The 27156-nt window shown below is 39.9% G+C and overlaps 2 protein-coding genes across 3 annotated transcripts in view; both read right to left on the bottom strand.

Annotated features, from left to right (window-relative positions):
- The window catches only part of LOC149300025 (ATP-dependent chromatin remodeler CHD2-like), a 28540-nt gene extending 24206 nt beyond the window's left edge, over window positions 1-4334 (bottom strand). The window contains exons 1-5 of one of the 2 annotated variants that reach the window (XM_089485765.1): window positions 4125-4334; window positions 2593-2679; window positions 2511-2513; window positions 1379-1437; window positions 337-450 (exon numbers count right to left, since the gene is read on the bottom strand). The gene's annotated coding sequence lies outside the window, so the exon portion shown is untranslated. The remainder of the gene's footprint in view (window positions 1-336; window positions 451-1378; window positions 1438-2510; window positions 2514-2592; window positions 2680-4124) is intronic. The other variant, XM_089485766.1, reaches the window with a different exon arrangement.
- LOC149300024 (ATP-dependent chromatin remodeler CHD2-like) overlaps window positions 1-26880 on the bottom strand; it is a 31983-nt gene extending 5103 nt beyond the window's left edge. Inside the window, exons 1-8 of the mRNA XM_089485508.1 lie at window positions 26702-26880; window positions 21149-21175; window positions 14766-14897; window positions 4125-4344; window positions 2593-2679; window positions 2511-2513; window positions 1379-1437; window positions 337-450 (exon numbers count right to left, since the gene is read on the bottom strand). Of these exons, the coding sequence (XP_089341634.1) occupies window positions 337-450; window positions 1379-1437; window positions 2511-2513; window positions 2593-2679; window positions 4125-4344; window positions 14766-14897; window positions 21149-21175; window positions 26702-26880 (821 nt within the window). The remainder of the gene's footprint in view (window positions 1-336; window positions 451-1378; window positions 1438-2510; window positions 2514-2592; window positions 2680-4124; window positions 4345-14765; window positions 14898-21148; window positions 21176-26701) is intronic.
- Between the last annotated feature and the right edge of the window lie 276 nt (window positions 26881-27156).

Raw genomic sequence — 27156 nt, 5'->3', positions numbered from 1 at the left:
GTCGTCTTATATTCAGGCTTTTTCTTTTTTTCCTAAGTTAATATTCAGATTTTGGGGGGTCGTCTTATAATCAGGGTCGTCTTATAATCGAGCAAATACGGTACATATTTAAGGAGTCAAGGGAGAGCAAGAAATCTTCACAGGGGCTCCTGCAATGTAACCTCAGCCAGTGTAAACCACAGATGATCCAGGCCAGAGAATCAAGATCCGGTAAGAAGACTTATCACCACAGCAACCAAGAGGGCGGATTAATGGGCGAGAATATATATCGTACCACTGGTTTCTCCAGTGATAATACTTTTTGAGCCGATAAAAAGAAATGACATGTATCCCTACCGTTTGGGCTGCAGACGTCGGGATCTGACTTTAGTTTGTTCAGTGTCGCTTTCTGCACTGCTGGCCTCCTCCTCTTCCTCCTCGACATCTTCATCAGAATCCTTTTTCTTTTCTCTACAAAAGCAGATTTGAAAATGTAATCAATTTGTTGGCTCTGACATTTTCACTAATCGGCCTGCAGGACCTGAAAGTAGTGAAATGGGGTCAATTTTACTAGGTTTCACTAAATTAAGGAAAACTCACAGCTGCCACTGCTCTTACCAGCTGCTCACTACAAGAACGCTACATTTCTAATTGCATAACCAAGTTGGTGTGTATATGTATATACACATATACATACGAAGTTTTGATGGCTAGTAAAAAAATTGGGTGTGTACAGCACCTACATTCAAAGTTGCATACTTTCTCTTTAGGTGTCAGCACTTTTATACGGCCCAAAGTATTCCTTATCGGAGCATGACATGGTATAACTACCTTACTCTCCCTGCAGACACAAATACTGACAGGACATTTCCAGATAAAGTTGAAAATAAACACAGTCTGGTCATGAAGTTTAACAGGTAAACAAAGCTGGGTAAATGGCTCAACTATGTCTTTGTTAACAAACAAAACTAGTACTGTCCTCCAAAGAAGAGACACAGTCAAAATAGTCACCAAAGTAGAAAACATTTGTGTGAGGAAAATAAAACTGGTGATCAAGGTGTCCAAAGAGACGCCTTGTATTATAGGAGCCCTTTAAAGACATGGTGTATCGTACTACGGATGTCCTTTTTACCCTCTATCATTTAGGAAGGTACAGAATTGTGGACCAAATGTCACATAAAGCTTAAGAAACTTTCCTCAGTAAGGTCCATTACTCCCCATCACCCATACAGGTTCATCCCAACCCATGAGAATTTCCTAACAGGTTTCAGTAATCTTTAGAAGAGATTCATTCTGGAAGAGGACACCCTGGAACTTGCCACCGTTAACCCAAGGCCCTACAGGTATGAAGACATACGAAAAAAAGGTAAGGGGAAAACTTGTCTCCATTGGTACTTACGGTTTCCTTGTTGTTCTCCGGGGTCGTCTTTTTGGGCTTCCGCTTTCAGACTCACTACTCTATAAGTAAGAAAGAGAGAATTACTGGAATTCACCTCAGCCTTTGGTTATGGTGTAAAACTTAAGAGTCTAAAGTCTAAGCAAAAATTAGCACATTCAGCTATATACACACACATTCCTATTAATTCTGAAAGGTTTCCCTAACCCACACAGAAAAAAATCCTACATGCAGCAGGGTGGGTGAGACCACAGTAACGGCTCATGTCATCCAGGACAACATATGTTAATATTTTATCCGCAGGGTCAAGTGATTTAACATTCAACGGTAAACTAAAACAAAACGCCAGCTTGATCTCCGGAACGAAAAGGATACAATGTCCGTGTAAAAACAAAAAGCCTTTATTCTAGGCCTTGGACCATGGAAACAAGAGCAACAAATGTAACCTAGCAGGACCAGGCTAACGATTTTCCTATTTGTTTTCCGTTTCGTTTCATGGGACCTTGAAGAGGGTCCCGGTACGTTGCAGCGCCCGGAAAATGGTCACTATCGGCACTCTTACTTGCATTACTCTACAGAGACTTAATCTAACCTTGATTATATGATTCCTGTGACCATCCACCCATCCCTGACCATCTAAAAGAAGAGGTGGGCTATTTTAAAGACTGCCCGTCCAGTGACAGACATCAGAAAACAGGATAAGAGGATCAGGGTCATAAAAGAAGAATGTGCTAAAACAGCTACCACTTCTATACTGTTCACTATGTAAAAGCACTTCTGAACATAAAATACAACTAAACTTTTTATACTGTAGAACACAGAGTAATCTTTATAAAAACATATAAAAAAAAAAAAAAAAAAAAACATTTAATCAAGGAGCTTCCAAGCAACTGGTGGCATGGACAAGTCCTTGTAGGATATCATACTAACTCAAATTGTGTTAGATGACGTTTGTAGTTTTATTTTGAAATGGGAAATTGTATTTATTGTGAGATTACTCCGATTTCACCTAGCTTCAGTTAAGGCATTATCTCAGGAGCTTTAAAGCATTTGAGAAAGTAGCACAATTTAGGTCTGTCCCCTTTTGATTACAATTAATATAGCTTCTTCCACTAATTAAATGTCCTACTCTGACTGCCTAACCTGCTCTCAACTTTTATGAAAGTTTGATAAGAACCTCCTATATATATATATTTTTTTTTTTCTTTTGGTCTTACCTCAACTTTAATATTAAATCGACATGGTTCTTGTCTGCTTCGGTTTGACCGCCTAACCCCATAAACATCAGGATATTCTTCCCACATCTGAAAAATAAACAGACCATCAGGGGCCTGCTTCACCCCCCCCCCATATAATATACAGTAAACCTTGACTGTGAGTACCCCCTGAATTCTCACCCCTCCCCCATGAATAGCAAATAAAAACTAAAGATTTAACCAGCCCTGCTCATGCTACACTCATCTTTTAAGCTTATTTATCTTTCATTGTGTGGTGCATGCTTCTATTTTAATTGTTCCTAACACTAAATAAAATTCAGAAAAGTATAAAAAATATTTCTATCTTGGGTTTTTTTTTTGTTTTTTGTTTTTTATTAATGGAAAAAAACGAACTACCAGCATTTTATTCTGAGAAGCCTGTGAAATAATTCTACTTTTTTTCCAGTTTATTTTTCTTTTACTTTTTTTCATATTATTAATATTACAAGTCTGTATTCCTATTCAGGGCATAAAATAATTATGTTTATACTAAACTATTATGTCTGATGGCGGTAGCAAGAGCTAACAATATCGACTAAACACACAAACTTGTGACTCACCTGTCATTGAGGTTTATCCACTAAAGGGAGAGTTGTGGTTTAAGAAAGGCTGCAAGAGGGGCTGCAAGAAGGGCCGCAGAAGGGCCAGTTTTATTCATTATTCAGTCAGCCAAGCATTTCCTACAGCAGATGTTCACTACAGATGGACTTTGTATGGTGTACAGTGAAGACGAGGAGTTGAAACACAACTCTCCATTTAGTAAATAGACCCCACAGAGCACTACCATGAAATCCACTCTGCTGTGGACCATAAAAAGTTGTACTTTGTACATCTTGCGTATGTTTTAAAGTACATAAATGGGTCTCAAAGCATACTTAACTTGATGATTGATCTTTACAATATTTTTTTTTTTTCATACACACTGGAGTCCATTTTTACACACGCTAATCAATGCATGCGCAGTAGTGCCATTATATAGATCAACTTTCTTAGTGGCTGGCACTGAGCTCACAAGCATTACTGACTTTAATGGGAGCTCAACCTACATGTATACTTAAGTTTTCTGCCTGCATCGGTTAGAAGCAAGCAGGGGAGAAACCAACCAATGCCGATGTTTCGTATTCTAACTCTAACAGGAAAGCGTACACAGGTTTGCACGTTGCAAAATACATTGGACACTAAGCAAAATGGACACCAACATGCATGTAACAGAATTGGGGATGGAGTGTTCTAATAAAAAGCAAAAAGTGAAAAACCATGCAAGCAATTTGCTGACCTTATGGTCAGTTCAGCTACGCATGCCGTTTAAAGTGACACTTTGGCCCTGGTCCAGTGTCTATTGTCAGCCCTGTATTAATGGTAGAATACTCAAGCTTCTCATGTCCTGAAAGAGATTTACTCTCTATTCTAATATGTAAAACTGAAAAAACGCACGTGTGTTTCTTTTCTATCCAACTACCGCATTGGCTCTATTTACAACAAGCACCGCTTGCCTTTTTCACGTCGGCCAGTCTCTCTTTTCTGGGCAGAGTTTTTCCTTTGGTTTCAGATTGTGCTTCTTGTGCTTTGGATCCTGTTGATTCATAATCTGATTCCGACTGGCTTGCCGAAGATCCAGAGGTGCTGTTGGATTCACTGCCGTGCTCGCTTTCCGATTGGCTGCCAGAGTCGGAACCAGAGGCAGAGTGATTGAACTCCTCCGAGGCAGACCGGCTTTTTAGCAATACCAACATAAACAGGGGGGGAAAAAAAGATGGAGAGAGAGAAGGAGAATTGTGAATATTTGGTGTACTGTACATTCATCAAGTGTAGGTATTCTTAAGAATCGTATCTACATTTCCAAAAAAAAAAAAAAAAATTCTATTAATTCTTCTGTTTTGGTCAATGTGAATTATACATTTAAATTTACGTAAAAGGATCTGTCAAACATCATAAAGTAAAAGATTTTTATTTGGAAAAAAAAGAAAAATTTTCTTTTCCTCCAATTGATGGAATACCAGGCATAGAGCCGGTGTCAGCCCCTGGACACCAGTGTCTGTGACAGCTTGTGGAAGTGACTGGTGCAGATGAGGTATTTAACTGAAACATCTGCCACAGAGTCAGTGTACATAGCAGACATCTAGGCTTGAACGGTTGGCTATTACACATTGCAACTGAAATCGCAGCTTATGCCGACATCTCCATTATACAGACTTGGGAATATGTACCCGTGCATCAGAGAAACCTGGAAAGAGGCAGTACAAGAAGCCGGCTTTCCACACAAGCTTATGTCTGAATAACTCAGTCAACAATTATTACCTGAGACACGTGAACTTGAGCAGTACTGAGAATTTCATGCCTGCGTAGCCTATAGTATATTGGGAGGGGGGCTATTTACCAAACCAGGGGTTTGCAGGTAAACTGAAACTTAAGCACAATTCACTAACTTCCATATATATAATGAAAATACACATTTACGGAGTATAAAAGCACAGTTTTCTTAGTATCCTATTCGTATTCCAGCGCTCTGTCACAGTACATTGTGAAATTAGATCGCTAATATTTCATATATTGTTAGTAGCACTTTATGCATATAACTATATAAACAATGGGTTGCATGCTTTCTAAAAGTATATGCTGCTTTCTTTACTAGGTCTGATTATGAGACTAAGATCCAGATCCCCCGCACCGCTGCAGAGGACCTGGATCCTCCTGTCTCCCCCCCTCCCCCACCACACACACTTACCGGTGCTTCCTGCTGTATTGCCGGGGCAGCGGGTTGACGTCTACGCGATCCGCGTAGACAACGCCCGCTGCAGCCGGAAGGAGGCGTGGCTAGCAGCGTGGGTTGTCTGCGTCCGTCGCGCATACCTTTCCCGACTGTCAGAGATCAGAGTTTCACGCACCGGTGCGGGGAACTCTGATCTCTAACAGCCGGGGAAGGTATCCGCGACGGACGCAGACAAACCCCCGCTGCCAACTCCACCTCCTTCCGGCTGCAGCGGAAGGAGACGTCAACCCGCTGCCCCGGCAATACAGCAGGAAATTGGAAGCACCGGTAAGTGTGTGCGTGTGTGTGTTAAATGGGGCCATAGGGCATTTCTGGAATGCCTTATACCCCTATATGCCACTCTGGCACTTAGGGGGGTTAAAAGGCATTTTATGGGGCAGAGTGGCATATAGGGAGGTATAAGGCATTTCAGGAGGCAGAGTGGCATTAAGGGGGCATTTAATAGAGCACTCTGCCTCCTGAAATGCCTTATACCTCCCTATATGCCACTCTGCCCCATAATATGCCTTTTAACCCCCTAAATTCCAGAGTGACATATAGGGGTATAAGGCATTTCTGGAGGCAGAGTGCTCTATACAATGCCTTTTAACTCCCTTAATGCCACTCTGCCTCCTGGAATGCCTTATATCTCCCTATATGCCACTCTGCCCCATAATATGCATTTTAACCCCCTAAATGCCAGAATGGGATATAGGGGTATAAGGCATTTCTGGAGGCAGAGTGGCACATAGGGGGTCAAAAGGCATTCCATGGGGCACAGTGGCATATAGAGGGTTAAAAGGCATATCATGGGGCACAGTGGCATATTGGTGTGGCAAGCCTGGGAGCAGATGTGCGTAACTGGGGGACAGGTTGGAAAATACAAGGAAATAAAAACAAAAAAATTTTTTTTCTCAATCATAGCTTTTATTAAAAAAAAATAGTTTACATGAATTTACTGGTAAAACTTTTTTCCTTTAGGGTCGTCTTATATTCAGGCTTTTTCTTTTTTTCCTAAGTTAATATTCAGATTTTGGGGGGTCGTCTTATAATCGAGCAAATACGGTACATATATATATATATATATATATATAGTTTATTTACCATTTTTAACAGTTAAGTGTACTTATTCAATGGCATGGATATGTTATCTAGAACTTAAGCAACAAAGGAAATGCACATTGCATTTACAATAAGCTTTCAATGTAATGTGGTACGACAAGTTCATTTCAAAACTAAACCAAAATGTGACATTTCATCTTTTCAAGACTTTAGCATTTCACAAATAAAAAAAACCTCCACATATGAACTTCCTCTCTCTGTTCCATGAAGTATTGACTGTTGTTAGTAACAACAACCAGCAGAGGGCAGCAAGTGCTCATTTGAAATGAGCTTGGAAACGGGGGAGAGTAAGAAAATAACATGACCGCCATTTTCTATGGAAGTCACTGCCATTCACTCACAAAATGGAGTCTCAAACATAAGAACAGCTCTTATCCTGTCATTGATTGTAAACAGGTGGTTGGCCTTAACAAAATTCTGGAATTCAAATTATGGCATCGAAAGCTGACAATTGTTCACACATAAGTCATTAATAATTTCTAATTGACTTAATTGTCCTGTAAACCCATTATGAAAAATGGCTACAAAATGAGGAGGCACAGAATTGCTGGAATCACGCACAATAAAATACTTTTATTAATTGTTGTGTTTGTCATACGTTTGGATGATTTGGAAAACATTTCAAAGGGCCAAAGAGGGACACTGTTGTTTTAGCATGGTTAGAGATGTAGAGATAGAAGAATGGGCTTTACCGAGACTTTGTGACCTTGTGATCCATTGGTAGGATTTAGGTTTCTGAGTAAGTCATTAAAATAATGTTAATAAAATGTAGAATGACTCTACTTTTTTGTTTTTTTCTATATACATTATAGTAAATTTCAGTGCTGTAAAACAGAGTGACATACTCATATCCGGCAAATGTTTGGAGAGACATGAGGGAGAATAGAGGAATATGTAGATTTGGGCATAAACGGGGATGGTTCCACCTAAAGAAAGTCACTAGGAAGGCAAGACTAAGCGTTCTGGAATTCCGGGAGAGCGATATCAGGACAGAGAAGGAGGCAGATGGACATTGGAAGCATGTGTTTTTCTAGATTGGGGCAGCATGAAATTCATCTCTGTATATGGTTACAATCAGAAAGTGGATCTGTTGCAAACTTGGTTATTTAGACTGGCAGAAAACCACACAGCGCTTAACTTAAATCACCTCATGTAGGTACATAAAATTGCTCCTCTTTGAGGTTACCAGGGAACAAGACCAAGAAAAGCTCCATCTCCCTTACCCAGGTATTCCCATTAAAAGTATATTTTTGTGCACACACACAAGTGAAAATTAGTGCACAGTTTTACCTATGCATGCAGGGCCACCTTGTTACTTGCAAGAGAAACTTGCTTGTTAAGCTGATGAGATCACAAAGATTTATTCACTAGAGAGACTTGGCAGAGCCACTGCTCCGTTCCTTGACGTCACCAAACTTTATGAAGAACCAACCTCAGTGACCTTCTGCTTCAGGGAGAGCTTGGCTGGCCCTGTGTAATGCATAAATAAATCAGGGAGATTGTTGGCCCTTAATAATGAATAGTGAAGCAAAAGAGCTAAAACCACAATTCTCTCTTAACAGTATAAGACCCATTAGCATGCTTTCCTCCTCCAGCACTGAATAGACATTTCATCTAGAAGTCTCATGATTAAAAGGTAGAACATCGCAAAATGGACATCTTGGACCAGTGATTTTCCATGAAACCATCGAGGGAAGTGGATTCACTATTACACAGTAATGGGAACTCCTTATATTTTAGAGACATTATAATTTTGTTGACCAAAACCCACCAATGGATTACACATTTCTTAAAATAAGATCTGAGAACACTTGACCCACCCCTTCCCCCTCTCTCAATCTTACAGATACTGTTAAATACCGCCCTTGTGGAGGTGTAGTTTAAGATGACTGAGTTGAGTGTGTGCTAGTATATATTAACAAAAATCAAAACCCAAAGATTTAAGTGTTTTGAAATATGAAGCCATATTTTTTTTTCCGCCCATGTTAGACAAACTATTGCACCATTTATTGCGTTATGCCATATGTATGGCGTTATCCGTTTATTTCACCATTCTTTCGCTGAAAAACAACACTGTATGTGGTGCACAGTATGTACCATGTGAATTTTAATGTCATACGCTTAGCTCACAGGTTTTTGATTAAACAGAATAAGTCTGAATGGGAACAGAATCCAGGTGTTTACAGCAAGTACAAGTTGCATGTATTTTTTTTTGAGAAACAATTCAAGGGAACTGTCCCATCAAAGATAAAACCATAACAGCATATAGTGTGAAAAGACACTAACAGTCTACTTTGAATGTAATCAGATTTACACTATATGACCAAAAGTATGCGGGCAACCCCTTTTATTGAGTTTAGGTGGTTCAGACACACCCATCAATAACGGGTGTACAATCAAGACAAACACTGGCAGTACAATAGGTAGTACTGAAAAGTTCAACAACTTTAAACGTGGCACTGTTATAGGATGACCTTTCCACAAGTCAGTTCATTAAATTTCTGCTAGATCTGCCCCTGCCCACTGTGTTGTTATTATTATTATTATTATTAAGGGGAAGAGTCTAGGACAACAGCTCAGCCATGAAGCTGTAGACCACGCACACTCACAGAGCAGGGCTGCCGAGTGCTGAAGCACATAAAAAGCTTCTGTCCTTTGTAGCATTACTTACTACAGAGTTCCAGTCTCTGGAAGTTACAGCAGCACAAGGACTGTACATACTGCCTACTATAATGTTTGTTGTGCACAAAGCAAGGTCCATAAAGACACAGTTGGCAAGCTTGGTGTGGAGGATCTTGAGTGGCCTACACAGAGCCATAACCTTAACCCCATTTAACACCTTTGGAATGAATTGGAATGCCAACTGCGAGGCAGGCCTTCTTGTCCAACATCAGTGCCTGACCTTATATAATTCCATCAGACATGCTCAGAAGTCTTCAGGAAAGCCTACCCAGAAGAGTGCAGGCTGTTAGTTGCAAATGATGTTGAAATTGCGGTTCTCCATAAAACATTCTTTCATCTTCCCTGATCACTCAAAAGAATGCTCTCAGGTGACGTGTGCATTGTTTTAGCAGACTGTGCATGATCGTCTAGTACTTGAGTACAAAAAAAACAAAATACACTGGCAGTTCCTCTGGCTGAAAGATTAAGTGAGGAAAAAATAAATCATTGTTTTTGTGGGTATAAGAATCTGGGATAACCTGACAGTTCCCCTTTACTTGGTCTGAGACTTTTGCTTGTAGTATCTTCCATCTGGAGGAATGTTTTTCTTAACCAATGTTAACAACCTTTAATAGAGGAGGTTTTCCTTTAAAGCATTTTTCCCATCTGTATACTTTAAAATTAAACACATTACATTCTACTAAACATGTTTTTTGGGCTGCTTAATGTTTGACAAGCGCTTTTAAACTCTTTGTATGTCACCTAAGCATAGTTTACAAAGGAGTTACTGAGTAAACATGTCCTCCTCCGAACTTTACCCATAACACTACAATATAAATTTAGTCTTTGTGGGGGGGGGGAACTGCTGCTCTTTATCCTTATGTGTCCTGGTGTATTTGAGTGCCATTTTCTGCTGACAAAGCACAATTGGGGTGTTTATTGCCTAAAGCAGGAGTTTGGAGGCGAGTGGAACATTTTGACTCACTGGTATCACTATGCGTTGTGGAAGGCCAACCTCTGTGAAGTTTCCTCCAAAAGGGAAACAATGTGCGATTAACACAGAGTTTTGTTGACCTCATGAACTATTCGACAAGAGAAGAAATCAGAGCCAGCACTTTTATCAAGTCTTTGATTCTCTTCTGTTGGCGCTGGCCACCTCTTCTAGAACTTAATCATACATGATACAGAGAAAACACATATTTCTTCAGGAGACCCTTAAAAAAATGCAATGTGATTTAGGAGTTAAAATGTTTACCTCCCCTGCAAACCCCCACTTTGGTGAAGTTTGTTCCCTCCAGAACCCACAGGCCTTATATAATAAAAACGTTCTCCACTGAAATGAAGAACTGCATAGTTACCTAAATGCAGTAAAATAAACCCTTGATGCGTTCATCAAGCAGACTGAGACCAGATATTTAAACTTCTATAAAGCAAGTATACTGAAGGCAAAGAATGCTTTATTTAATGGAAATGTTTATTTTTATTTCCTTCAGTTTCAAAACAGTGGAAATCTATACATTAGGGGTAGAGTGATAACAGGGAATGCCGGGTCAAACTGCGGGGAAGGGGTTCAGTCTCTTAGCTTCATTCCTTCCATATATCCTGGGCAAGGATGGATGAACCCAGAGTTCACGTTAGTACACAACAACACCAGGAATTATTTGAATGAGACCCCAAAGGCTCTCTTTCATCCATGAAGCCCTGTTTACAAAACGGCATCACAACACATTGTTCCTCTACAATACAATTATATATCATGGAGGACTAAACAAGGGATGCACCGATATTTCAGTGGCCGAAATATATCGGCCGAGAAGGGCATTATCGGAAAAACGCCGAAATAAAAGAAAACGCCTGAAAATAATCAGGCTGCTTGCCTGTGCGTTGGTTGCACAGTGTGCAAGCAGCATCCCGGCCAGGAAAAGCAGGAACCAGCGGAGTCATGTGAATGCACATCACGTGACTCTGCTCCGTTCCTTCTTCCCCTGGGGGCGGGGCCAGAGAAGTTGTTGAGGAAGCAGCAGGGCTCCTGCAGTAGGATGCGAGTGAGAGATCTGCAGTTCAGGTAAGGGGGTGGGGGAGGGCATTTATGAGCAATTAAGGGAATTAATGAGTATCTGTAAATAAATGAGTATATGAGGGGGGGCGCATAGGGAACCTGTAATCATATATATGTATATTAATATTGTTATTGTATTTTATGTCCCATTTTGGTGTGTTACTTTTAATAAAAGTGTGGCTATTTTTTTTTTTTTTTTTAAGGAGGGGGGGTCATTTTCAGTTTGGTTTCGGCCAAGTGAACCCTGAATTTTCAGTTTCGGTCCAGAATTTTCATTTCGGTGCATCCCTAGACTAAACACGCCACATATTAACTTTGTACTATCCAGGGCCAGATCAGCTGATGTCACACGAGAAGCTCCATGATGCAAAGTCAGTGCGTTAAATGTGCAATTCACTTCGCTTTAGTAAAAACATCTTATGTACTTTCCCGTGATGTTCATCCTGCCTGTAACAATCGTGTGGGCACGGCTGCTCCTGCTAACACCGGAAGAACCATTCATGTGTGTAACGGTACAAGTTATGGTTAGGCGCTGGGTCCTTGAGAAATGATTGGTGTCTGCCTCCCTCGTGTATCAAGGGTAAGTGACAGTGCGCTCATAACTGCCTCGCTGCTCCTTCATCAAAACACAGCACAAGGAGGAGAAATCCATTGCGCAAGCACAGAGGGGGCAGTCAGACAATCAAGGCTAGCGACATCCATTATGAGCCAAGAGACAGCTATGCGAATATCTACGGAAATATGTCCGTGTTACGAAATATGCAAAACTACTTCGAACAATTATTTATATGCAAGAACAAAACAACTTGGTTATCGGGCAGATTTTTAAACACTGCAAGAAGGAAACATAGCAGAAACTACAACTCCTATGATCCTCAGTCAGAATGAGACCCACTGAATCATTTTTAAAGCACGCAGGGCGATGTTTCCTGTACACAAACGCTGATGGCTGGAATACTGCAATAGATTCAGGGGACACGCATTGTAACAAAGATTGTAACAGATTACTATCTGTTACCAACTAATTACACACACATTCACCACCCCCGTAATTTAATCTATAGTCCCTATGATTCAAAATCTATAAATGCCCAGCTAAGAGAGCAGCCTATAGGAACGATTCCTGGATGAAAATAACCCCCGTTTAGCTGCTAGAGGGTGAGATTAGACAATTGCCAAAAAAAGGGATATTCATGAAAAAGCATCATTGCAAGGAGAGATTTCTTGTATAAAAACAATACATGAAATCAGCCATAGTGTGATATAATATATATAATATATATATCGCCATGGATACATATACCCATGGGTTTTTTTGTGTGTGCAGGATACATACTAACAAGCAAATCTTGTAATACGATCTCTCCCCCACTCGCTGTCAGCAACAGCCAGAAGGAGGAGGAGGAAAAAGTGAACACAAGAGCTGCTTCCAGCTGGTTGAGCAAGCTGCGGCCAATTGCCAAGAGGGAGGGACTTGCAAATGACACTCACGCCGACATCAGAAGTGGGCTGGGCTCTCCTGACACCCCCTGTTACCAAGGGAGCTGCTAGCCAATGGGCTGCAGAGTAACAACAAGGTGGCCTTTGAACTCTTGGAAAGTACTTCCTCCTCCTGCTTGTGTGGAGCGCACAGTGCCTCACAGAATGTCAGCCTGGCTTTGCAGCACAAAGAAAAGCCATTTTGTGACCGAGGCAGAAAGTCGCAGTGTTTTAAGCGACTGTTTACACTTTAAAATCCGCATACAGCGTTTGTGTGGATGACTGTCCAACCTCTGCAAAATATGACTTTTTTTTGTTAATCTGTTCGATTTAACCCATACTTTACACCAACCCGACAGCCTTTTCTACACTGCAGCTCTTATCTGAAGCTTTTCCCTAAAATGGCTGCCGTATTCCAGCATATTAAAAAAAACAACCCTATTGCTAGAGTCGGTGATCGCCCGGCTTCGAGTGACCCTGCTATAAAGAAAAGAATACTATTTATTATTCTAGCTACAGCTGTAATACGAATAAATAGTAATGCAAAAGCATAATAATGTTTAATATTTACCTATAGAAGCAACACCAGATTTTCCACACAATTATGACAATGTACCACACATTTAGAATTGTTTTATTTGAAGATGCCTGTTTTACAAAAGCCCCGCAGTTATGTAAATAAAGCTGCCGGCCAGCAAAAAGTGAAATATAATATATACTGGGGAAAATGTTACAATTAATTTAATAACTTTGGTTTCAAGCACATTTAAAGCAGCGTTAAAACATGGAGGTAGGGGTTAAAAAATACCAATATCAAACAGACAATATTGCAAACGTTAAAGACTCGGGGAATGGAGAACTTCAGAGACTATTTTTGCCACAAGACAGCAGGAAATAAACCTCGCGAATCGTTTGATTCTTTCCAAGAATTGCAAAATATACAGCGATGAATGTAAACAAGACCCATAAGTGTCTATATTTACAACATTTACATTAAAAATTGCCAAAATAGGGCAAATTCCAAGCACATTCTAACCAAATGTCACTGGCAATTTAAAGAAATCTCAAATTTAAACATTTTATTCATAACTTAAAATTTGCAAAATAATTAAATGCTAAGAAACATTATGATCCAACCACCCAGACGGTGTCATAAGATAAAAAAATACCACAAAAGAACCAATGTATATATATATATATATATATTTTTTTTTTCTATATAATGTACATGCATTCACTTAATTTACAGTAATGTGTTGCGTGAGATACCATATAAATATAGGTATTAATAGAAATTGCTTTGCCACTGAAATTATTAATATGTGGAAACCAAAATAGATAATCACAGCAAATATGCTTCAAGCAAATACAAATAAAAATTATAAAATATATTCAAAAGCAAATAAATAGATTTAAGAAAACTTTGGGGGTTGAGAAAATACAGAGAAGAAAATTATTAGAGAAATAAAGTTTATTAAAATAGTTAAAACAGTGTTTGAAATAACCCATAAGCAACGCAAACCTTGCTTCTTAAATTAAAAAAAGAAAGGGGGTACTTTCCAAAAAAGGCTTTGATATGACATCTATATCCATCGCTCATTAAAAGTTTGCAAACTGCTATAAATTTACACCGAGGCTTTGGTGTGGCCTTGTGTGAAATAAAACGAAAGAAAATTCAGAGAAATTGTATGTAATGAAAATGGTGCAATGCAGCAGATACTAAACACACAAGGTCATTTTCCTTCCGGCATTAAATTGCTAAAAAACATGAATTTTAAGCACAAAATAAGGCAATGGTGAGAGGTGAGATGTGCCTGGGAGACATGGTCACATTTCTCACTGGTATATGGGGGGTTCCTTGGATTCCCCATCCAACTTTTCCAATTTACAATCAAAACTTAGGGTGTGGCAATGGGGAGAAAAAAGTCAAGGTCAGAGCTGTAAGGAAAACGGAGAAAAGTCTAAAAAAAATCCAAATATGCCAATGTGAGGCTGGAAGCATGTCTGCCAGGTAAACAATGTATCGAGACAGGGAAAAGCAGGCAGGAAAGTTGCAAATCGTACCTCGATGCATTGCTATGGGCTGAGCCGTCCTCGTCCTCCAAGGGCTTCTCCTTATTCCTCATCATCTTGGATGCCCGGAGTACCGGAGGCAGGCGGCAGACTGGCCTTTCAAGTACTATGCCCAGGTATTTGCTGTCAAAAGTTGAGAGAAATGTAAGATCCCCCCAAGCTAAAGCCATGTTACCGCACGGGCAGCCGACACACCGAACGCTGCGATCACATGGAGAACAAAGCAGGACACGAAAGCGGCACAGCCCGAAGAAATGGTTAAAAAACAAAATTGTGCCCCCCAAAAAATGACAGTCTACCGAGATCGGATAGGCCATCCTTCAGCAGCAAAGTTTGATCATGTCACCTCACCCCCGATGTAAATCACGTTTTTTACTATTGCGTCATCACACGGAAAAGACGATTAAAAAACAAGAAAAATAAGCAAAATGCAATAAAAACACACAGTAAGATAAATGGATAGCGGTAGGAAGCTCACCTGGTCAGCCCATGTACCGGGTCCGGATGGGAATCCTTGTATTTAAACAAACGGGGGAAAAAACATAAAAATGTATAGAATTTGGGTAAAAATGATAGATTCCGGGGAAATGAGAGTAAATATTGGGGGGCAGGGGTCTGGGGGGGCAGAGGTGTCTTGGTAGGGAGGACGGGAGGAAGGGCTGCTCAGAGCGCACAAAAATGGAGGTGCGCCATGAGCTGGGAAAACAACGAGCAGACTCCTCGGCTCCTTCTGTCCGCCGGAGACCGGACACCAAAAAACGGCTTAAAACGGCTCAAAATCCAAGGCTCCGGAGCCCCCCGAGACTCATGGGGACAGGAGGAAGGGTGGGGGTCCCCCAGGGGGCGAAACAAAGTTAAAGAAAGTTGATTGAAGCGCAGGAGACGGCAGCGGGCTGAGTGCGCTCTCTAAGGCACAGCCGCCATCTGTAGCTCCTTCCCAGCTCTGAGCTCGGTTTGTGATTGACACTCTCTACATTTACCCCAGAACTCAGGTGATGCACGAAAGACCCACCCCTTCATTTCCACCATTATCCAAGAGCAATGGGGAAGGGTCAGGCAATGATAACCCCCTTTATGTAAGGTGCCAGGGCAGCCATAGTGCCTCGGATATTACCCCCTAGCACCAGGAGCAAACACCCTTTGAGAGCCTGAACGAAGAAAAACGATTCTTTTGTCCTCAAAGCTTTGGCAAATGTTGTAGTCCTTGGAACAGATCACTTCCTTTCTGGACAGGAAGTTGTGTAAGAGCAAGCCATGTTTTAAGAGATTGGGTATTAACCTTCTTGGGTCAACCATGATATTGGAAAGCCATGCTCTGTAGAGTAATAGTGGGGCAAATGGAGTTTTATTTGAACCCCACAACCCCCTGGAGGTAATGGGGGGAGGAAGACTTCTTTAAATTAGAATAAGTAAACTGGTTTTCCAAGAGCAGGAAATGTAACCCATAGCCACAAGCGCTGGAGTACATAGGGTGACCCAACAGCGCCTCCCTAGTGTTGAAATATTGAAACTGAAATCATGTACTACTATTAGGAAGGCAAAATTATAAATATTGGGTGACTAACAAAAACATTGTTTTGGTGTTATTGTTGAGATGGAAGCCCAACAGGCTACTGATACATTTGGATGTCGAAGAGAGTAGAGGCGCTCGACCTTCCCCTAACTTAGAGAATTAGGTGGTCAGCCTTGCTGATCTGGAAGAGCTCAATGGGGACCCATAATGATTTATCGTTTCCCATGCAGATCACATATCTAAGGGTACATAAATTCAAAGTATACGGATTAAAAGGTAAAATGTTTTATAAATGGTCAAACTTGTAACTGTTGGGGGTGTTCAGCACGGAACTCGAACATTATCCATAACCCAATGTATTTGGCACATGAGCCCAAAATGAGTTCTTTTAAAGCAAATTCTGATCACTTAACACCTATGATGATGAAAAATCAAAATTTTCCCCAGCCACCTGGATTCTCGTGCCCACAGACACTATATAGTTATCCATTTGAAGCACCTGCTTTGATATTATTCCACAGCAACCTCTGTGCATCTACTGGGAGAATACAAAACTAAACTTAAATAAGCAATACTTGGTGCCCATTTACACATAGGATATTTTACAAAATCGTGAAGAGGGAAAATAAAACACAAATGAGACAAAAGCAGGTCGATATTTGCCTTTATTAAAATATTCTGATAATCGTCAAAAAAAGTTACGCACAAAATGTAGTAAAACATTGTAAAAGCAGTTCACAAATCAATAGTAAACCCAATTGTTTCGTAAAGAGTCCATTTTTGAAATGATCATTCTTGAACGAATAATATTTTAGTCCAATCCATTACGCGTCTCACTAGAGTAGCAATCTTTGACTTCATCTGTCGAATCCTTTTCAATTGTCCAAGGATTGAGCTCTTAAAAAACAAAATTAAAAAGACCTATTGGAATGTGGACATGATCCTTGCACATCAGTAACCAGCTCGTAAACATTTTCAATACATACACCTTGCACACAATTCACTCCATTAAAAACAAAAATCACTTTGGTATAGACGCCAGTCTACGGATTTCATACACAGAATTCCTTGATTAGCCTTTAAACAACCCCTGGATAATAAATCTCCATACAGAGGGCAGGGGGAGAACATTGGCCTTGAAGGACAATCATGTAATTTTGCATCTCCTTGGTTCTTAGCTGGCCTTAAACTTTGCTCAAGTTCCTATTCTCACAGGTCCATCCTGGAATACACAGTGCAATGGCTGCCTCAAAGTATAGTTAAGAAGAATCACACAAACACCAGTTGGGTTTTTTGTGTAAGTATTTAAATCAAATGCACATGAAGAAATGCAGAATGTAATTTGGGGCATCTGCTTTTTAAGTACATTGGGGTATTTAGATGCATACTGTTTCTGTATCCTTCGGGACACACAACTTTCCTTTAGGGAAGCCATTTTATTGTCATGGCTTTTCATACATGATGGTCGATCTACAAAAGGTTACTGACACTTGCCAATAATTAACTCCTTTTTGTTTGTATGATTAGAAAAGAGCTGTCCAATGTTAATGGAAACATTTCATATATATAATGGCAGCCAGCATGCAGACATTGCAAGAGAGCAACAAATATTTATCGCTATATAACCGAGATTAAGGCCCCCCAGGCTCTACATGCCCACCGGGTGTTTATACAAAACCATTTTAAAGACAGTATAAACCTCTTCACCTTCCCCACACTGGCACCCAAAAGCTTATTGAACCCAGATGCTCCCAGCACCACAAAAATAAAATGCAGCCACAAGTGACAAAGTATCTGCCTTCATTTAACACCTTTGTGATTCTGATTATGGATTACTTTGGCAACAGTTTCTGCATTATTATTTCTCCCCACTATTGGAACGAAGTGCCAGTCATTAACGTGTCCGTTATTAGTCATTTGTATGCATTGTAGCCATTACAATCTACTGGGCAGACACCAATTCTGTATCACAAACCACACAAAAGTAGTCAAGAAAGAGTCATCTGTGACATTAAAGCCTATGCGGGAAAGGACTTTACTAGCATGGCTGTAAACAGTCAGCACAGGGTGGTATTTGTGTACAGAAAGTAGTTGAGAATATAAAAAGCGTACATTGGCAGCCTACAGATAAAGGATGTTTAACATAAAGATAAACCCCCACTCTTCAGTGTCAGGGTATATCTGTGTATACTGCATTGCATGGGACTCTGGCTTTGGTCTACGACCCTCTTGCCATCTCAATTTGACAGCGTTTATCTGCTATAAGTTAGTATGCCAGACTGATTCCTGAACAGTGCTGCCATGCACACGTGCCCAACGCTGCCAGCGCATGCACAGCAGACATGGAAGTTCTACCTGCGAGGACCATACTGGGAATCCTGCTTGATGAATGAATGACATTAGTGAAGGAGTGTCCCTTTTCTTTTTGGATGTTGATATGCTCTGTCAGCATTTGTACGGGTGAGGTCAGGCAAATGGCGGGAATTAAAATCAGGTAACTGCTGTAACAGATTTGCCACAGATCTTCACTTCCCTTTGGTCAAATTTACTCCATTCCAATGATAAACAGCATCTCAGCCAAAAAAAGGTTTAGAGGTACCATGATCAAATTCACAAAGGCATTTTTGTCTTACAGACTAAATAAGAACATATATTTTAAGAGTAGCTGCACCCTATTATGCCTGAGAACCAATGGAGACTTACAGAAAGCATAATACAAGAGAAAGCAGCAATAAAGATTAGAAACGCTATAGGCAAAAATGAAAATATATATATACACTCCAACTGCAGATCAAACCTCACAACACTGGTTTATTTTAATCTACAATACATGTAATGTTATAATTCCACATTAACAGGACATCTTTGCAACACAATGCGGTATTCCCTTCAAAAGGTTTTAAATGAAAGGCCCTTCCATATGAACTACCACATCCGTCTCCCAAAATAGAAGCAGTAGAAGACTTGAGAATTTCTCCGGTCAAAGACTATAGAAACATGCAGTCACGTGATGCCCATCGACTGAAGCAGAGCACCAATCCATCAACAGTCAGATGTCTTATAGCATGGGCTGCTCCAGACAGATGTCTTATAGCATGGGCTGCTCCAGTCAGATGTCTTATAGCATGGGCTGCTCCAGTCAGATGTCTTATAGCATGGGCTGCTCCAGTCAGATGTCTTATAGCATGGGCTGCTCCAGACAGATGTCTTATAGCATGGGCTGCTCCAGACAGATGCACCCCCACTTCTAGTAATTCCAGCCATCACTACCTCCTAATGTTTCCCCTTTAGCAGGGAAACCTACACCCAGGGATGTTTGGCACACATCACATCACTGTGTCCACACATCCATTCCATTATATAGGTGCTGAAAGGCAAAAAAAGAAAAACCCTACAAAGTCCACACAAACACTAAGCATACTTTAGGAATTTCTCCCAGGAATTTGAACTTTGGCAGTATCATTGTTAGGATATCATTTTGTTATCCAAGTTAGAAAACTTTGATTTCTTGTACATACAAAAAGGTAACATTTATGGCTCCCAGCATTTCCCTTAAAAAAGCCAATATAATGCATTTTATCAAAACTAAGAGTCATTTATTTAAACTACCTAAAGCAAGCGTCAATTGCTTTGGTGAAATTTAGTTCACTTCAAGCCCAATGGTGTTCTATAACATTTCATAGCAAAGCCAACTATACTCCTCAACCAGCACCATCAATACTATGTCAAGAGATGATACGCATACAAGAAACGCGATCGTTACGACAATCACTGATCAACAGATTCTCAGATCCAACTGAAGGAAAATAAAGTAGCTTGGGGGATACCAGCCAGCCAAACATATGAAAATGTGCAAAAGACTGCCTGGGTGTGAATTACCGACAGCACAATATATGGAGATTACTGTGACAACAAATGTCTATTTTAAGCTGTACATATTCCGGGACCTATTTGTAGCTTGGCGTGTACAACTGGATGAATACCTCCTACTCAACCGTAAAAAGGGCATCAGTTGTGCTTGTCTGTTGGTCAGCATACTGCTTTGGAGACATTTTGTGGTAAAGTTGGCATTATATTGGCAGGGAAGCCGCGGTCAGCAGCAAAACCAGCAGATCAAAGTTTTCTGTTCTAGCTTCCACTCCCTTCAATATATTGTCACAAAGGCTGATACGGCTAATCGGTTTCAAGAGGGGAACAAACTGTGCAAATCCTGGGAGCGAATCTACTAAACTCACACGGGTATAATTTGTGCATACTGCAAATGACGTAGTATAGAGTAGCATAAGCCATCATGTCAGAGTTTTGTTTCTAAATGACAATTAAACTTCTATTAAGACATTAGGAAGTCATTTAATATTTGTACCGCACCTCTACTTGCAATTAGCTGCGTCAGAAAGCAGAGCCCCGCGACTAAGGTTTATATAGTTCGAAAACCTAAACGCACCAAGTTAATGCTTTGTCTGAAAGTAGTTTTTAGGAACTAGCTTTATTCTTACAGCTCTTAAAGCTGCTGCTCCACTTAAACAATAGCTTTGCCTTAATGTTAATAATTTAACATAATTGTGGGATTAAACATTTTGTGGAAAAATAGATATAAAAAATATATATCACAGTAAACCAGTGACCACATTTTTTGCCAATGAGGCATTTACACAATTGAAGAGTTATTTTTGGGATGTATTGGGGCATTTAATACTATCAATGTTACTGCATTTAGTTAGCCCAACTTCAGCACAGCACCTTTAAGTCTTACAAGTTCTTGAAAACAAAACGACACTGAGTATTACGAAAATGTAGCGGCCAACAATACAGTAGAGGCGTACAAACACATTGACTGAAATAAGAAATAAACTGAACTTACCATTCACTTTTTATAGGACTGTAATAGCTGGAATAGAAAAAATTCACACATTAGAAACAGGAAACTGCAACTTGTAGGTCACAACAATTGTGTTAGCATTTCAGTCTCGCTAATATATACATTCATTGCCATTTAGTTTAGTTATGAAATTATTGATGTCTTATCAGTCACGTGATAGACACGATGACAAAGATTTTAATAGACCACAGTCTGCTAAGAAAATTATAATGAAGAAATCTCACTACACGTTTGGTCCTGCAACGCCTGACAGACATAGCACACGTTATTTGAAAGGGAAATGCTGCCAGCGTAGTTTTAAGCTTTATTTATAGTTTGCAGTTTTACTTTGTCAGTATGATTGTTTTTAAAGAGACTTTGTGTATAATTGTTTACCTCATGGAGTGGGTAACCACATCTCAGGATATTATTTCCATTGGGAACCCCCACCCTTGCAATGGTTGTATAAATGAAGCAAATCAACACATAAGGCTGCATTGGTTATAGGACATGTTAGAAAAAAAAAAAATACAAAAAATGGAGGGGGGAGTTGCAGAGAAGAAAAAAAAAAAAAAAAAAAAAAAAAAAAATGCAGAAACCGTTTGTGGCCTCGAGGTCAATAGGAAAACTATAAAACCGAATGCAAGTGTTTATGTTGAAGCCACAGTTGTGTAATCTAGGGTATCCTAAAAGGCTACAGGGTTGTTGAAGGTTGTTGTGCACAATAACCAAATGTGTGCATTGTGACAGGCTTTTTGTTCAACTCTTAATTCATCCCGTCATGCTTAGACTTGTTTGGAATCCTGATGTGGAAATGCTAAACACAATGCCACAAGCTAAATAGTTTTTAAAAAAGCGGGAGTCTTTTAGTGTTGTATACAGTATGTATGTAGTTCCAAAGCAGACTTTTTCCATATGTAATATTAGCCATTGCAGGTACTTCTAAGGTTTTGGTTGCACCTCACCGACTTACAACACTGCTTAAGCAAATGACCGCCCCCCCCGACCTTAATAAGTGTGACATGAAACATTTGTCTATTCCATTGTGCCAGGTGTTTCAAAACATTTTATGTAACAGACTTGCCAGAAAGGAGAAAAAAAAAAAAAAAGCTAGTGTGATATTTTGTACCATAAATACCCTAAACGTCACCTCATTCATGATTATTAGAGCTCTGGCAATGCCAAGTTATATTTGCTTAGACAAACCCAAAACTGGTGTTTAAATAGAACAGCTTTTAGTCTAATAGAATGCACTATGGAAATGAAATGGGGGAGACAGCATTTCACTTAGTACTGCAGATTAGCATATATATGCCCTAGATTGAAGGGGGGTGTCAAATCACAGTTCCAGCTATTCTCTGCTTCTATTTTGCACACCTATACACGCAAAAGCACTTTTTTTTTTTTTTTTTTTTATTAAGTATTCAAGTCTGTCTATGCTGTCCATATGCCTACTGCACACTTTAGATACCAGATTCCCCCATTTGCTGCACAGTCGCACAGTGCAGGAAGTGATGCAACTTCCTGCCGATGCAGACAGTGGGACACAGATTAAATTTTGTCAGAAAGGTCCTTGAAATGCCCCAGAAGGGGTTTGAGCCGACATAACACCATACTAACTAGTAGATGGTTTTACTACCGCATGCAGTGTTTGTATTGTAGATTATACTAGATGGCCCTTTGCTTATTAGCATTCAAGGACACAGTTCTCAGTGTGCCCAAGATAGCTTAACCACTTTGACCAAGTCACTAGATGGCAACGGGCCAACTGTACCCATTTCAGACATGCACTGCTCCCTCACAGCGTTTCTTCTCTTTCTCCGCCCAGGAGCCCAGCGGAGTCACATGATGCCACGTCACATCATGTGACTCCGCTGGGCTCCTAGGCGGAGAAAGAAGAGAGGCTGTGAGGGTGCAGTGCGAAGGCAGCCTTGCGGGAAATCTGCAGATCAGGTAAGGGGCGGGCGGGATTAGACACACGTGGCGGGCGGGATTAGACACACGTGGCGGGCGGGATTAGACACACGTGGCGGGCGGGGGACTAAAAAAACAGTCCCGCGCAGGGCTCTAACGCTGATGCTCTCTACCAGCAGTTAATTATTTTGCTTGTATCATCGTCATGGGATACATGCGCAGGCACAGATAAATTGCGGCGATAGAAATTAAGAAAAGTAGATCTTTAAAGTCTCTGCAGTTTTTATGATCTTACAATTTTATAGGAAAGAACAGATTTGTCAGTGAATGTGCATGAAGGTGACCATCACCAATATAAAATTAAAAACTAGTTTTCAAAATATTTGTTTTGTTAAACTTTGTAAACAGTTTTTGCATAACATTTTTAGGCCTCTGCATAGTTGACAGTAGAATGGCTTGGTCCGAATTACCCAGCAGGACACGGACAAATGAAAGTATATAGAGGAACAGACTTCATTAAATAATCAGTTTAGGGTGGAGTTTGAGCAGCCAAAATAACGCATGACCTATAGATAAGGGAAACTGATTGGAACAACCTACATTAATGAATACAGTGCTGTAATTCTATCCAACGGATGTGTCCTTTTAGAGCTAAATATTGGAATTTTGTCCAGCAGCTTTAACAAATGTTTTCAATCTTCTCCAATTAACATTTAAAGGGAGGTCTTTGATTGTGACAGGCGTTACAGGACATTTTATGGAATAGACTTTAAGACAGAATTACCATTGACGACTCACACGGGCTGCAGATGAACATACATGTATATAGAAAGACGGTACATTGACTGTACTGTTTTTTCCCTTAACCCCGTTGACCATTTCTGAATTTACATTATTATTGTGACAGATAAGTTAAGATAATTCTTTATTAAATGAAAGGGTTACATGCTGTGGAAACGTCCGATTATTGCGTGTGAACTGCACAAGATTCTAGAAATAGTTGCTTATGTAACTATAAAGTTTTCATAAATATGAAAAAAAGTGCCACTAACTTCATGATAAGCATACTGCCTTAAAATATATTATTCTAGTGCATTATCTTTCTGGTAGACCATTTGTTCATCCAAAACACACATACATTTTAAGTTTCAGCTAACAAAGGGAAAGGAAAAAAACGTCCCCTTCTATGAAGTAAATATTTGCATAAAATACACAGGTATTGATTCCACGCTTGGTTTCTCACAAAAATTATACACTTAAGACCGATTATTCAATAATGATGCACACTAAAATATAACCCCCTTAAACATTGCATTTTATTTTATAATTGATTTAGAAGATATTACAACAAATATCTGAACTCATAACAGATAGTTTTTTTGTGTTTTTTTTTTAAATGTATTAAACCAGTGAAAAGCTTGAATTTAGGATTTCTATTTCTTTGAGCCAAGATTATGAGATTTTTAGAATGTAACGTACACGAACAGTTGTGTTACTGGAACAGAATACTTACTTGTTAAGAAAAAAAATCAGCTTGATAATTCACAGAAGCAAATAATAGCATCTAAAACATATAAAAAACAGAAAGAAAAGATTTACATGTGTGCCAATGCAAAGTAGAACGTAATGTAAACTGCAGGTATATCGGTTATGCACGGAAAAACACTTCAGAAAAAAATGGGAGCGTATAAACTACGCTACATACCTTTTGAACATAAAGAAACCTTTTAAGGAGGAAAGAATGTACAAGTTGACATTTTATCTGTGAGGAAAGAAATATAAAGTTACGCTCATTCATTATCAAAAATACATACCCATTTGTGTGTGTGTGTGTATATATATATATATATATATATATATATATATATATATATATATATATATATATATATTACACATATACACAATTCCCTAAGATATTTAACTCATCAAGGAAAAAAGGTAAAGGTGGTCAAAAAACAAATTATGCATTCACACTCATTGCTGACAGATTTCTAATTTAGAATATAAAAAGTACCCAATTTTGTTTTTAGTAGGAACATCACAGTAAATTATAGAAGCTTAAAATATATCTGCGGTACTCAAATTATTGCAAATATAATACTAATTCATGTATTCTGGTAAAACATTTACAGGATTTTAAACAAACATTTCTAATTTAGTTTATTAACAATGCTTCACCCATAGAAATTGGAATTTTTTTAATCGCATAATTCTTAAATTACTAACATGCTACAGTTGTTATGAACTCGATAAAAAAAAGAACGGCTTTCAATGTTACATTTTTAGACGTTTTATAAGCAAAAATACAAAAAATGTTTCCGTTTTACGACAACACTAGCACATAGACCGGACACTAAAAAAATGGCAAGAAATAAATAAAAAATGTAAATGAGAACTGCAGCATAATGCAGTATAAAATTTGACACGGCTTAGATAGGGTTAAAAGCCAACACCCATTAGAACAATGTGTGTAATATATATACATATATATACACACACAGCTTAGACATTACATTGTTCTCATTTTGCAGACATTAGAATTAAAGTCAACTGAGTGTTCATCAAAATGTTGGGTTTTATTTTTTATTTTTTTTACAGGATATTATGAAGAAATGTGAAGCACCTGATGTGTAACTCGGGTGAGGGGACTGGGTTATAAAGATGGTGAGAGCTGAAAAGCACGAAGCCGGGACTAAAGTCATTAAATTATAGAAAAATGGTGTAAAAACCCAAATATCTGTATGTGAGTGAACTCTGGGTAACAGCCTCCATGTCCAAGAGGTGTTGGGGGGATAGAAGACGAGGGAGAAGTTCCCCGACTCTCTTGGGTCACAGGTTTTCAAGGACATTCGCTTGTTTTTCTCTTCCCCACCCAAGGACAAAGGGAGAAGAAGCTGCCATACTTACCGAGCCTGTGGGCGCCATTACAGGGAGGATCTGGCAGGAGGCTTTCAGGGGCCACAAGCACCTGGTACCCCAATACTCTACACGTCAGGGTAACAGCGGTTAGCGCGGGTTTCTTCTGCACACAAGGCTCAGTTCTCTCTTTTATTGGTTATTTTATTTTGCCTTCGCCTCGGTCTGCCAACCAGGCAACGACTCCTCTCCACTCAACCCGACCTGCCTAGCTTTAAGGGAGGGGGCGACAAAAGCAGTACGCTGTCCGCCCACCCTAAACACATATCTGGTCATTTTAACCCAATTTCCCTTCTTCTGTAGCCTTGCCTCACGACGCTTGCCTCCGCCATTTTGCTGCTGCAACCTCACTCGCCTTCCTCCTTCTGCTCCCCCTCAGCCGTTTGCTACCTCCTTATCATTGTAGGCTGCACTAGGCGCCTGGCCTGTTAACCCATAGATATCCGGGAACATAAACGCTACGTTTTAAGCACAAAATAATGCAATGGTGAGAGGTGAGATGTGCCTGGGAGACATGGTCACATTTTCACTGGTATTTGGGATTCCCCATCCAACTTTTCCAATTTACTATTGGCAGGAAAAAAGTCAAGGTCAGAGCTGTAAGGAAAACGGAGAAAAGTCTAAAAAAAATCCAAATATGCCAATGTGAGGCTGGAAGCATGTCTGCCAGGTAAACAATGTATCGAGACAGGGAAAAGCAGGCAGGAAAGTTGCAAATCGTACCTCGATGCATTGCTATGGGCTGAGCCGTCCTCGTCCTCCAAGGGCTTCTCCTTATTCCTCATCATCTTGGATGCCCGGAGTACCGGAGGCAGGCGGCAGACTGGCCTTTCAAGTACTATGCCCAGGTATTTGCTGTCAAAAGTTGAGAGAAATGTAAGATCCCCCCAAGCTAAAGCCATGTTACCGCACGGGCAGCCGACACACCGAACGCTGCGATCACATGGAGAACAAAGCAGGACACGAAAGCGGCACAGCCCGAAGAAATGGTTAAAAAACAAAATTGTGCCCCCCAAAAAATGACAGTCTACCGAGATCGGATAGGCCATCCTTCAGCAGCAAAGTTTGATCATGTCACCTCACCCCCGATGTAAATCACGTTTTTTTACTATTGCGTCATCACACGGAAAAGACGATTAAAAAACAAGAAAAATAAGCAAAATGCAATAAAAACACAC

This window comes from Sceloporus occidentalis, unplaced genomic scaffold (genome assembly GCF_023333645.1).
Source record: "Sceloporus occidentalis isolate IW3139 unplaced genomic scaffold, rSceOcc1.0.p SCAF_26, whole genome shotgun sequence".
NCBI classification, from domain to species: domain Eukaryota; kingdom Metazoa; phylum Chordata; class Lepidosauria; order Squamata; family Phrynosomatidae; genus Sceloporus; species Sceloporus occidentalis.
The sequence above is the reverse complement of the archived record's forward strand: the minus strand, read 5'-3'. Positions and strand labels throughout refer to the sequence as shown.